Here is a 14,243-nt window from a genome sequence, read left to right on the forward strand (position 1 = left end):
GCTGGAAGCAAAACAGAAGCCAGAATAGGAAAAGGGGATTTGAGAGTGCTGTAGGTAGCATTGGTTGCATTTTAAATAGGGTGGTCAGGGTAGACCTTACTGAAAAGGTCAATGTTAAGCAAAGACAAAAAAAAAACAGCCTTGCAAATCATGTGAAGGGTTGTCTCTGGAGTTGTGCCACACAGCAACTCTGGAGCCAGGGTCCAGAAAGTAGCCAAGTAAGAAATGAGATTTTAGTGACGAGGAATCATTGTGCAGATCATAAGGCCCTTGTAAAATTTGGGGGTTTACTTGAATCAAATGGAGATCCAGTGGAAAGTTTTGAGCAGAAGGGTGATATAATGAGACTTTAAGTTTTAAAAGGATCAGTCAGGCTGCTTGCAAGGTGCTAGGGAGAGGGGTAGAGGGTAGGTGTGAAAGCAAGGGATATGGTTAGGAGACCACTGAAGAAATATAGGCGTGAGATGACAGTAACTCAGAACAGGATTATTTGTAACTAGTCCAAAACATTTTTATCCCTGTGGCTATGTCTCAAAAATATGTCAGCTATTTCCTTTCGATTGTGTTTACTACAGAGAAGGATAATTCTTCAGTGTTTTTAAGAACATGTAAATATTTTTGACCCAGGTTAAATTTGGGTGAACATAGGTGCTTAATTTTCCTATGTTTATATTTTTCTTTCGGTTATTTAGTAAATAAGTACTCATAGAGCATCTGCATATTGCAAGATGAAGTCAATGCTGACTTTACTAAGCTCTGATAACAACCATTTGTTTTTCCTTCTGGGTATGTAATGGTAGCCTCTATCTAAATTGATGAAGGAAACAGGAAATTTTTTTTTAAGAACGCCAAAAAAAGCCTATTTTTAATTAAGAAAACCCTTTTTTCTAATCTTTTTTAACCCTACCAACTTCATGTCTGTTCACTGTTAAAAAAATAATAATTGCAACATTTGCATTTAACACTTTTGAAATACAACATTTGTATTTCACAGTAACAGTGCGTATTAAATTTAATAATTGGTCTCTGATACACAAACCGAGAGTTAGTAAGGAATAATATCAGTTTCCACATCTATAAAACGTGCAAAATTGCAATAAATGATCTCTAAGGTTGCATTTAGCTTTAACATAATGCAATAATTCCAAAAGCTGAATAAATGGATCTCATCCCTCATAGTATCAGAGAACATAAATGTATAATTAAATAGTTTTATATAAACCATGAATATAAACATATTTAAGCAACAGCAACTTGCCTTGTATGTGAAGTTGTAAATGTTTAAGTAGTGCAGAAGGGTGAGTCCGATGAGGTAAGACTGCCGGGATCTCTCTAAAAGAGACAGTTTGCAGAATTCTTTCATTGCATCTTCTAGTTTGGGAGTGGTGATATTAGTATCACAGGAATGCAGCCAGAACACCTGAGAAATAATCTGCAAATGGAGGAAGAAAAATATTTCAACTGTGAATCATTCGAGAGTCAACTGTTCATTTTGTGAGGTTTTCTGTATACTCTAAATTTTAAACTAAAAAGGTCCTCAAGAATCAAACAACTTTTCATCTAAAGCACTAATTACTATTAATAAAACAATAGAGAATTAATAGTTCACTTAAGAAATAAGATGGGAGGCCGGGCGCGGTGGCTCACGCCTGTAATCCCAGCACTTTGGGAAGCTGAGGCGGGTGGATCACGAGGTCAGGAGTTCGAGACCAGCCTGGCCAACATGGTGAAACCCCGTCTCTACTAAAGATACAATAAATTAGTCGGACGTGGTGGCGGGCGCCTGTAATACCAGCTACTCGGGAGGCGGAGGCAGGAGAATCCCTTAAACCCTGGAGGTGGAGGTTGCAGTGAGCTGAGATTGCGCCATTGCACTCCAGCCTGGGAGACAGGGTGAGACTGTCTCAAAAATAAAAGAAAAAGATGGGGAAAAAAGAGACAAGGAGACATTCAGGATGGCCCCTGGATTTCTTGCCTGAACAGCTGTGTGAATGATGATACCAAGAAAGACAAGCGGTTTGGAGTAAGTTTGGGGAAAACGTTAGTTTAAGACTTTGCTCCCTGACTGGGCGCGGTGGCTCACGCCTGTAATCCCAGCACTTTGGGAGGCCGAGGCAGGCGGATCACGAGGTCAGGAAATCAAGACCATCCTGGCTAACACGGTGAAACCCCGTCTCTACTAAAAATACAAAAAATTAGCCGGGCGTGGTGGCAGGTGCCTGTAGTCCCAGCTACTCGGGAGGCTGAGGCAGGAGAATGGTGTGAACCCGGGAGGCGGAGCTTGCAGTGAGCGGAGATTGTACCACTGCACTCCAGCCTGGGCAACAGAGCATGACTCCGTCTCAAAAAAAAAAAAAAAGACTTTGCTCCCTTTAAAACCTCACTCTTAATAAATTCAAATTGCATTTAATTTTTGTAATCATTAAAAGTTATAATCTTAGGCAATATACTCTGTGGGTCCAGAGATGTAAAGCAAAGAAAAAGAGCTTCAGATCCTACAATCATGTGAATCACCCATCTTGAACAGTAATGCTCCTGTAGATAGTGAGGTATGATTACGCAAAATAAGATGTCATCTTTATTGCCACTGAGTTGAAATAAAGAGAAAAGCGTATAACATTCAAGGCCATAGGAACTTTTCACTCTTTCCTCTTGAAAGTAATAAGAATGTAGACTCTCCATTTACATGTTTTATTTACTAAAATGAACCTGCTCTATAGAAGCCAAAAACTTGATTGCTGAAATTATATCTTAGGATCAAATAATCAAAAGGTGAGATTAAAGAGAAAAGATCAATGAATATTATCTACTAGTACAGTAAAGGCAAAGCTGTTTTAATTTTTGTATGGGGGAACCAATTAAAATGACAAGAGATAGCTGCAATATTTTTTAAGGGGAACCTTAAAGGCTTTTTAGAAACTATCCAATATTGGAAAATAACTGGGCTGTGCTTAGAAATGACACACTCTGTCACACATAAGGTTTGAATGGATGAGGCCTTAAGCTCTGCAGCTCTTTTGGAAAATTTCCATGACACTTCCAGACAATGGACTTGGAAAAAGAATAAAAGATAAGACATTTTGAGTGGAAAACCCTATTACCAGCATATGAAGAAATGACATTATTCATTTTCACATCAAAAAATATTTACTACAACCACAAACTTACCCTTAGTTCCCTTGACCACATCTATTGTATATGCTATGCCTTGCTGTAGGACTTTTAAAAAGTAAAAATGAATATCCATTTTAATTTTAGTTGCAAGCAATAGTAAGTAGTCTCCATATATTTTCCCCCAATTAGGTTACTGAAGTTTGACTTTGATAGCATTTGAGTAGGTACAAATTCACCTCAGACAATGTAATTGCGACAGTAAATATAATTCTTTTTTTTTTTTTTTTTTGAGACGGAGTCTCGCTCTGTCGCCCAGGCTGGAGTGCAGTGGCGCGATCTCAGCTCACTGCAAGCTCACTGATTGAGGAAGCCATCTGGGGGTAAGGAAAAGGAAAGAACAAATGGGGCATGGGAAAGGACAAGGAAAAATAAAGAAAAAAGGGACACATAGTGATGAAATTCTTGCTTCAGAATTTTTCTTCTATCTTTAATGAGGCCTCCAGGTTTATCACTTGCATAGAAAATTCACCAGATTAGCATGCAACTTCTCAGTGTTTAACTGGTAAGCGCTCAACAAATGCTAAATGCTATTTAAATTTCTAAGAACTGCATGTAAGTACAAACACATGACACCCCACCTCAGCTCTGTTATCAGGGATGGGAATGGCCAGCAACTTGTCAATAGTCCTGTTGGACATTCCTGTTGTTCTCCTTAAATCTTCTTTCAGCTCTTCAACATTTTTAAACATTTCTAGTAACTGACCTGCAAGAAGAAAAATGTAAAAAGAAAACACATGTTGGTTTGTCAGGTCACTCTTTTTAGTACGACTAACATAGAGAAACCTTCTAGACTAAAACATACGTGCCTTCTCAGGGGCAGATGTCTCCAAGTTTGTTGCATATTTAGGATCTATTTCTATCTGATTTAGATTTGTTATTATTATTATATCATAAACCTGAGGTAACAGATTGCTCTGAGTTATAAATTTTCCTTAGGTATCTACAAGTCAAGGTTTATTTAAGGAAAATATGCTTTCCTCACGGATTTTGATCACATAATGCACTAAATAAATATCTCTCCATTTGATTTAAAATATCACACAGATTCAATATGTTTTTTAATCTGGGATCATGTAATATTGTCAATTTAGGACAAAGTTTGATAAATCCACACATAATGTCACAGAGCATTTTTCTTTAACTACAGTCACACTACAGTTATAAACGGTTTTTACAATCATTATCTCACTTTTAAATAGAATGTGTTTAACTTCAAACTCTTTTAGGACGGTGATTATAATTCTTTTATTTCTGGGTCATTTATGGCACAATAAACAATATTTAGATTTTAGCAGATTGTAATAATCATCCTGCAAATGCCTTTCCATCTAAGTATCCTTTATGCAAATATATCTTTTTTTATTTTTGAATCTAGTGCCATTCCAATTTTGTGGCTGCCCGTTGTCCAAAATTCTGAACACCTTTCCTTTCAGTATTGAGGAATTATGCAAAGAAGAAACGTATTGCATGATACCTCATGCTTGGAATACTAATAGAAAGTTCTGAATTGAGATTTCTGTAGACAGCAGTGCATCCTTTTGGTTTTTTTCCATCAGGTTATTTTCACAGAAGCAAGTAAATTTCATTGTTGCCCTTGCAGCTGACTATGGGATGCACTTTAATATAATCAGAGAAACGAAAGGTGAATGGTCTAACTAGTTAAACTTTTGAAGATCTTTTTGCTGTGAAATCAGATTTCCCTGTTTCATTCTCTGCTAGCTTTCTGTGTGTTTACTTTAGACAAGTAACCATATTTGAATGCTTCAGGTTTCTCATGTGTAAGGGCAGATAGCAAAGCGAGTTTGGTTGGGAACTTCAAAAAAGGCTTCTTAAACTGCAGCGTGAGAATCACATGCATTCTAATAAGACAAGATTTAAAATGTGGATGGGGAAACACCTGGCTTTTCAGAAGCATCTGCACTGTTATTGACATGCAGCATGGCTTCTATGATCGGTATTAACTGAGTGATATTTTCCAAGTAATTCATTTGCAGTGCCTGTTCTAGAAACCTGGAACAAAACAGAAAAGAAGAAATTCAACTAAGTATATCAATATTTTGAAAGAGATTTCACCAAGGAAGAAGACAATGGAAAAACTTACTGATCCATATTTAAATTAATTTTGCTTGGATCTCCAGTCAGCAAATCTCTCACTTTTTTAGATATGACATTGTCATGGTACAGTAAGCTAGCTGCTATTTCGGTGCCCAGCTCTGCTGCTTCGAGGAGTTGCAGATCAAACTCACTTTCTTCACACAGGCTCCCAAAGCTCGTATCAGAGAGCTGACATGACTTCTCTATCCAACTGAAAGTTTCAGATTCACAAAGAAGTTCGGTCAAGTTTCGAAGGTGAGACAGCTTTCCAAAAAGGGAAAAGAGTGGGAAATAGATTAGTTACATTTTTCTACATATATAGTAGTTGATAATAAGCAACCACAATCGATTTCCTTTAAGAAAAACATTCTGCCTATGTATGTGGTTAGTTGGCATTTGGCGTTAGTTTTATTATGAAGTACTACCCTCTGTCATTTGAATTTATTGTTCTCGTAAGAACCTGGTAAAACTTTTGGGCCTATTAGACCTGTCTTTCTCTGTGGAGTCACAGGTTTAAAAAATGGAGTTTAGTTTTATCCAGCTTAACTCACAAATACTTTGACTAATTTTATATTTTGATTTATATTTTAAATCATATGTAAGGGCACCTAAAAAGCAGGTTTGTTTTAGAACGTTTAAAAAGTATTTCTTTCTCACACCCATTAAGATGACTACTATTTAAAAAAAAAACAAAATAACAAGTGTTGGAGAAGATGTGGAGAAATTATAACCCTTGTGCACTGTTGGCGGGAATGTATACACACACACACACACACACACACACACACAGAGTGGTATATTATTAAACCTTAAAAAGGAAAGAAATTCTGACACAGGCCGTAACATGAATGAACCTTGAGGATACTATGCTAAGTGAAATAAGCCAGTCTCGAAAATGAAAGGTGAATGGTCTAATACTATATGATTCCACTTATATGATGAGGTACCTAGAGTTGTCAAATTCATAGCGACAGAAGCAAAATGTGGGTTGTTAGGGGCTGGGGAAGTAGAGGATGAAGAGTTGTTTAATGAATATGGAGTTTCAGTTTTACAAGATGAAATGAGTTCTGGAGATTAGTCGTACAACAATGTGAATGTACTTAACACAACTGCACTATATAGTTAAAAATGGTTAAGATAGTAAATGTTATGTTTATTTTACCACAATTCTTATTTTTATTTTTATTTTTTGAGACAGGGTCTCACTCTGTCACCCAGGCTGGAGTACATTGGCACGATCACAGCTCACTGCAACCTCGGCCTCCAGGCTCAGGTGATCCTCCCACCTTACCCTCTTGAGTAAGTAGCTAGGACTACAGGCATATACCTGCACTCCTGGCTAATTTTTTGTATTTCTTGTGGAAACAATGGAGTACATTGGCACGATCACAGCTCACTGCAACCTCGACCTCCAGGCTCAGGTGATCCTCTCACCTTAGCCTCTCGAGTAAGTAGCTGGGACTACAGGCATATACCTGCACTCCTGGCTAATGTTGTGTATTTTTTGTAGAAACAGGGTTTCACCTTGTTGCCCTGGCTGGTCTCACTCTTGGGCTGAAGCCATCTGCCGGCCTCAGCCTCTCTGAGTGCTGGAATTACAGATGTGAGCCACTGTGGCCAGTCAACAATTTTTAAAGGTTAACAAAAAATTTTAAAAGCCTTTCTTGAACTGCAGCATGAAGATCACATTCATTCTAATAAGACTGTATTTAAACTATGGACGAGAAGACGCCTGATTTTTTGGAAGTGTCTGCACCGTTACTGACGTTATTTTCTCTCTTAGGTATTACAGGATACTGGGTGTTTTTGTCTTTCAAAGTGCTTTAAAAAGTGCTTAAAAGGGTTTAAAAATCCCACACCCGGAGGAAAAAGAGGAAAATGAAAATCAAATAATTTCCTATCCTGTCAATGATATTCTCTCACTATCAGTTCACTGTGTTCTATGTGTTCTGAGGATATATTCCATGCCCTACATCCTGGGGAAAAAATAATATGTGCCCCTGGGAAAGAAAATTCTATTGTGCTTGGAAGCTACCCTACAGCTGTTTCTTTTAAGAAGGGAAATAAATTGGAACAACATCCTAAGAAACATGACATCCTATGTGTCATTCATTGCAGCTCAGTTTCTAATCAGAAGCTACAGTTGACCAAAATGAAGTATTTTATGGTACCGGCAAATGTTTGGGAATATTTATTTCTATATTATCAAATAAGAAAGGCACAATGATATGTCTTTAACGACAGGTTTATAACTATACGTAGGTTATAGCAATTAAATGTTGGTCATCTTAGATAGTAAATATCATTGGTCTATTTTCCATTGTACTTAATATTATAGTTGACCTCTGGGTTTGAACTATTCAAAAAATAGGTTTATATGTACAAAAATTCTACTTACTAGTATTATTGCTATGAGAGATTTTCCATTCTGGAATAGACCCAATCACTGTACCACATATAACTGCATTTGCCACTCTAGTCTTTCTTTTGATTTTCCAGCTACTAGATATGATTAAACCTGTAATAAATGGAGTGAAGCCTCTATATTACATTCTCCAGTGAGTTTTTTGTGGTAATTTATTAAATAAAAAGATAAATTCTGTTGGGCTAATATATTTGTTTTAATTGAGCTTTGAGGGTGTTGTACATTTGAATGACTTTTACCCAGTAGATACTGAAATATGTTTTTTAATTATAAGTTTGCTGTACATATGTGGGAAACCAGCAAAAGTCCATATAGTATAGTCTTGGCTTAGTGAGATAAAAGTTATAGAAGAGGACATTGGAAATCTAGCCACACTGTGGCTAATAGGCTTGGTTCTCTGAAATAAAAGTATAATTCAGGGCCAATAATGTGGAAGGCATTGAGAAGCATATCCACCAAGGAGCAACATTATGGTCATTTCGTCTTTGTTATTACTTACTACTTTATTCTGAGAACAATACAGGCATTAAAGTTCTAGAAGCTTCACAGATCATTAATCAACATAAATTCAGTGAATTAGAATTCTTTCTTCAAAAGTATGTGTCAACTTCAGATTGCAGATTTGCCAAAGCTTCATGTAGAGCCCTTCTCTCTTTTATCACGAGTAAAAGTTCAGGTTTAAAATAGAACAACGGATGACTAATGCCATTTCCAGCTGTGACTGAATTCTCCACTGCCTGATGCTTTTCAAATGTATCTGAATCAGAATCGTAAGTGACATGATGGTACTGACCTCACAATAGCAATGGGCATAAAATGATAAAGCAGCAATATTCCTGAGCTCTTGGTGGGTAAATAGAGGGAAAAATGAGTCTATTTAAAATTTTACAGGTTTTACAATAAAAATATTGTGTTATTTGTATTTCTGCCCAATACAGGAACACTCACTTTATGCATAGCTCCCTAATCAGGAAGTTATTCTTCCCATCAAAGCAACTGGAAAGAAAAAAGATAAAACAATGAAGGGAAGAGAAAACACAAAAGTTCAAGAAGAGCAGAATATTCCGGCAAGGAGAAAAAGCTGGGAAAAGTCACCAATGAATGACAGGGTTCACCACCATCTTAGGAATATCATGAATAAAGTGTTAGATTGGGCGTGCCCTAACTGATGGTCACAGGCATGATACTAATTATCAGGGTGAACAAAGCAGGGGAGTAAGAACAGCAGTAACTGTGAAACTCTAGGAGTTTGTCTTCATTCCTTCAGTGATAGGTACTGAGTGTTTCCCATGTGTCATACCCTATGCCAGGTGCTGGGGATGCAATGGTAAAGGAACAGACCTGGCAATATTCCTCATGGAGCTTGTGGTCTAGGACTGAATGGGTCCTGTCAATTTCAAATAACAGCCATGCTTGTTATAAATGATGATAGATTTTCTACTCAAAAGAAACAAATGTAGTTTATTTCCACTTCTGTGGCTTCTAGAACTTTTTCCATAATGTAAACCTGAAGGAGAGCATTATATTCAAATTGGGGATGATGTTTTAAATAATTTTTAGCCCCAGTCCCATCCTATTAGTATAAATGGTTGAGACTGTGGTGTTTCCATTTCCCTAGTGTATATTATGTGCTTCCTGGTGACTTTCTAAGTCAAGAACTGTAATTGCCCAGGGAGCATGATTACATTCTCAGTGCTCTACTTTAACACCCTCACTTTTTCATACATTCATGAATCAAGCCTTAAGCTCCTACTATGTGGGGCTTTAGGGGTGATGAAAGCATAATTTCATCAGCCTAAACTCTAGTGAGGAAAACAGACCTGACATATGCAACAAATTATAATGCCAAGTAATGAGTTCCAAAGGCCAGAAATCTCACTGTCACTGGAGATGTCATCTCATTAGAGATGTCTCTTTCTAAAATGCAAATTTCACCTTCTTCAAATTTACAACTTTCATGATCAAATTCAAATTCCTTGACGAGGAAGTCAGGATCTAGGCTCAGCCTCACCCTGCAGCCCTGTTTTCTGCCTATCACATGGGCATCTTCTGTTCCAGCTGAACACATGACTGCAGATACCCCTATACCTGTCTTTCAAGTTCATGCCTCTATCTTCTTAAACTGAGGACTCTATGTCTAGAATGCACAACTAACCTAATTCTATGCAGCCTTCAAAACTCAGAGAAAGCATTACTTTCTCTACAGAATTTCTTCTCTCCACCTCTATCCCTTACAATCCATGTTAGATATCCCGCCTCCATGCACAGAAGCCTCTATCCACCTATCACAACATTTATCTCACTGTATTACAATTGTTGGTCTGCTTTTCCATCTCCTCCAATGGATAGACAATAAGCACTTTGGAGTAAGAGGCTATGTCTTACAAATAAATAGATTAGTATTATGGGAGTACATATAATTGATAAAAAAAATGAACGGATAAATATTATAGGAGCACAGAAGAAAAAGTCATTATCCTGGCTGAAAAACAGCAAGAAAGGTGATACTCTAATATTACCGAAGAAGTGGTATTTAAACTTGTCCTTGAGGGATGAGTAGGAATTTTCCAGATGAATGCACAATTTCCTTCTCATTTGCACAAACAAATTAAGATAATGCTAAATTAAGTATATTAGAAATTTTGATGCATGTAGGAGACTAGGGCTAAAATGTAGGTAATGGTAACTAGTACATTTATTTGTAATATACATGGACATAATGTTTTGCATGCCTGCTTAATTATACCATGTTCACTATACAAGTCATCTTGCTTGCCCTGAATAAACCAGTTCTAATTTCACTTTATTCCTGACTATGTAAATCCAATTAAATAGCTATTCTTTCTAGGAAAACAGCTTTCAAATTTTAATAGGGTTATTTAAAAAATAAACTAAATTTCATGATAACCTGTATACTATATGCATGAGATAAAGAATAATAGACAAATAAGCATAAAGTTATTCCCACATACAGTTATATATTTTTTGGTTGCTTTTTCCCACATTCTCTAGTATCATAAATTTTAATATAAATTATTCATTTTAGCTTCTGATGACAACAATAAAAGTAGGGTGAACCACATTTTGAGATTTTTGTATGCTGTGAAATCTAAAACATCAGCTTTCAAAATCTACTTTTACAAATTTTAAAACAAGACATCTCAAATTAGAAATTATTATTATGAATCCTTTTTCAAATCTCTTTCAAATTATGAAGTTTAATATGATAACTATTGTTAGCCATTCCCTTATAAATGTGCATACTGTAATTAGGCTTTTTTGGGTCATTTCATGCCAAGATCTCCACTGATTAAAAAAAAATACCATTATATAACATCAAACTCTTTAAAAACTTTTTTTTTAAAGACAGGGTCTCACACTGTCACTTAGGCTGGAGCACAGTGTGACAATAGCTGACTGCAGCCTCAAACTCCTGGTCTTAAGTGATTCTTCCCACCTTGGCCTCCTGAGTAGCTGGAATTATAGGCATGAGCCACGGCATCCAGCCATAAACTCTTTTGTCACCATTTTTCTAGAGTCATAAGTAGGGCCATTATAAATCTAGAGTTAAAATAGGATCATTATTTACAAAGATCAGATTTAAAACTTAAAAGTGTATCTTGCCAAATATTATGGGAAGTGTTAAGGTTTGGTTTTTTTTTAATTTTTTTTTTTTTTTTTTTTTTTACTTTCATGGCTTACTTTTGATTTTAGGACTTCAGGAACTGGAGGAAAGTAATCTTCATAGGAACCATTGCGAAGAAAAGATTTTTTAAATCGTATTGTGGACTGCAGGAGTCTTAGATTTTCTGTAAAGGAAGGGAGAAGAGTTACTTTATGTGAATTGCAAGGTCATTTAGGAAACCAGTTTGAAAGACACCTCTATCCTGATTTATTACTAAATTTTTCCTAAGATAATAGCCTACCTCAATACAAATATAAGATGAATGAAAATTTAACCTTTATTTGAACCATGGGGACAATAGGGTTCATTATTTTAAAAATATCTGCTTAGAGATAAAAATATTTCTAGCAAAGGTGCTACATAGTTTTGGCTCTTTGTGAACTGACTATGCTTTCATTCCTGACTTTTGGATATACTATTAAGTTGAAGTATCTTGGAAAGAATAGGTTATAGAATCACTGTGATATAAATATGCCTTTCCAACCTTGATTAATTCATACCTTATAAACAAAGTCTGGACTTAAATATTTGTTGTGCTATTTGCTTGCCATTAACTCTCAGAAAACTATTTTTGGTGTAGGAAAAAAGAATGTGTGTGTCCTAGAAAATGTGAGAAAGTAGGTCTTTTCTCTCAAAAAAAAGAAACATTTGATTAAATATAATCTTTATGGTTGCCCATGTAGGCAGAAAATTGCAAATAAAGTGTGTAAGGGTAGAAAATAAAAGTAGTCTGCCACAAAAATGCCTTTGTTTATGTAATTTACACCCACTTTTAGAACTCTATATTATCATTCCTTAACATTTTTTAGCAGCTAAGATTATTAAGAGCATAGAAATGTCATGAAGGGTCATATGAACCTCTAATGACTCTGGACACTTGGAAAATTTTCCCAGTGGCCATTATCATATTATCCATTATATGGCCATTATATATTAAAGTTTATCCAGGTGGCCAGCTAGTGCTAGCAGCAGCAACAGAATAATATGATATTATGACAAGACATTCCCTTTGTATATCAAATCAAATCACCAGACTGAAACTGATGCATATGGAAACTAAGATTTTACAAATTTTCTTTCCTGTGTAAGCAAATGCCTCAAAAACTCACTACTTTAGAACAGAGGTAGAAACCATGAGCAGCATTTTGACTGTTAAGAACAGTATTACCTGGTGAACCTCTGGCCAAACTGTCAGTCACATTTCTCACACATGCCAAGTAAGGAATATAAGGACTATTTGCTGATATATTTAAGAGGGCATCTTCAAAGTTTTCCAGAATTAGGAGCCTGCAGAATTAGAAAAGAATATAGAAATTAAGACATATAAAAGTAAAGCAAAGCCGTTTTGTTGAGATCATTTTGGTCCCTGGTTGTTTGGCATTGGTTGACTTGGACATTGAAATACTATGCAGTTGGCCGGGCACGGTGGCTCACGCCTGTAATCCTAGCACTTCGGGAGGCCGAGACGAGCGGATCACAAGGTCACGAGATCGAGACCATCCTGGCTAACACGGTGTAAACCTCGTCTCCACTAAAAATACAAAAAAATTAGCCGGGCGTGGTGGCGGGCGCCTGTAGTCCCAGCTACTCTGGAGGCTGAGGCAGGAGAATGGTGTGAACCCGGGAGGCGGAGCTTGCAGTGAGTCGATATCGCGCCACTGCCCTCCAGCCTGGGCGACAGAGCAAGACTCCATCTCAAAAAAAAGAAAAAAAAGAAAGAAATACTATGCAGTTGGATGTCTTCCCTCACCCAGTTTAACTGTACAAGGGCAGCACTACTCTAGATCTTCTGAGCACTTGCCTTTTCTATGTGTACTATCTTTATATTTAATTGTTTTAATATGCCATCATAGGCCATCTTAAGGCAATTTCTAGGCACACTTACATGAAAGAAAAAGGTCACTGGGTGAGGGTTGCCAGGTAAAATACTGGACTCCCAGTTAAAGTTGAATCCTAGATAAACAATGAATAATCTTTTTTGTGTATAAGTACATCCCACGAGTCCTGCAATTTTTTTTTTACTTTTCATTTTCTAAATCTGGCAACCCCCTTCTGACTCTCCGATTCTTCTCTTGTCAACTGAAAGCTAGGGGGCTAGATGATCTGCTAGGTCCTTTCCACCTATAATATTGAATAACTAGATTTGAATTCATTTAATTTTGAATTAATGGGATCCCATTGACCAATATAAGTTCCTTTATTCTCTAATCAACCAATTTAGTGTTTCTAAATTCACCACTTTCTGGTTTCCTTTCAAAGTGATTGGCATGTAAGGAAAGGGCCTAAGATTTTTCAGGCTACATGAGTGAGTAAGGCTATGTGAATGAGTATGTGCATATTATGTGTGCTCTGTCACTTCAACTGTGAGGCTACATCTCTATTTATTTTGTAACTTCTTCCCTTAGTGTCTACTATTGAATTTTATGTAAAGATAGAATAAATGTCAATGGCTGATCTGGGGATCACCTGTTTTGAATCAAACTGTACAATACACAAATTAACTAGTCCTACTGGATGTTTAACTTAGATTTTATTAAAATGCGAGTGGGAACGATTAACCTTGGCATAGCTAGTAAATGCAGGAAAATATTTTCATCAATATTAAAGAAGACTCAGGGTGTTTAAATGTGGGTTAACAACACTGGATCCTTGAGGAACTTTAAAAGAAAAAGAAATACATGGCAAGAAAAGTATCTAACTTGGCAGTCAGAGCACAGCAAAGTGGTCAGAGGGCTGACTCATTTAAATACTATTCATAGTCTTTATATTTTTTTAAAAAGTATCCATTTTACAAGCGCTCATGCTTGTGCATAGGCATTTCCTTGACTAGAGACTCTTGGTCATACTATATTTGGTGGACTCAGA

General features: G+C 36.5%; 1 protein-coding gene across 1 annotated transcript in view; it reads right to left on the reverse strand.

Annotated features, from left to right (window-relative positions):
• ABCA12 (ATP binding cassette subfamily A member 12) overlaps positions 1-14,243 on the reverse strand; it is a 199,381-nt gene that overhangs the window by 81,276 nt on the left and 103,862 nt on the right. The window contains exons 10-15 of the mRNA XM_019021763.4: positions 12,547-12,665; positions 11,396-11,502; positions 5,276-5,532; positions 5,072-5,184; positions 3,753-3,877; positions 1,259-1,432 (exon numbers count right to left, since the gene is read on the reverse strand). Of these exons, the coding sequence (XP_018877308.3) occupies positions 1,259-1,432; positions 3,753-3,877; positions 5,072-5,184; positions 5,276-5,532; positions 11,396-11,502; positions 12,547-12,665 (895 nt within the window). The remainder of the gene's footprint in view (positions 1-1,258; positions 1,433-3,752; positions 3,878-5,071; positions 5,185-5,275; positions 5,533-11,395; positions 11,503-12,546; positions 12,666-14,243) is intronic.

This window comes from Gorilla gorilla, chromosome 11 (genome assembly GCF_029281585.2).
Source record: "Gorilla gorilla gorilla isolate KB3781 chromosome 11, NHGRI_mGorGor1-v2.1_pri, whole genome shotgun sequence".
NCBI lineage: Eukaryota > Metazoa > Chordata > Mammalia > Primates > Hominidae > Gorilla > Gorilla gorilla.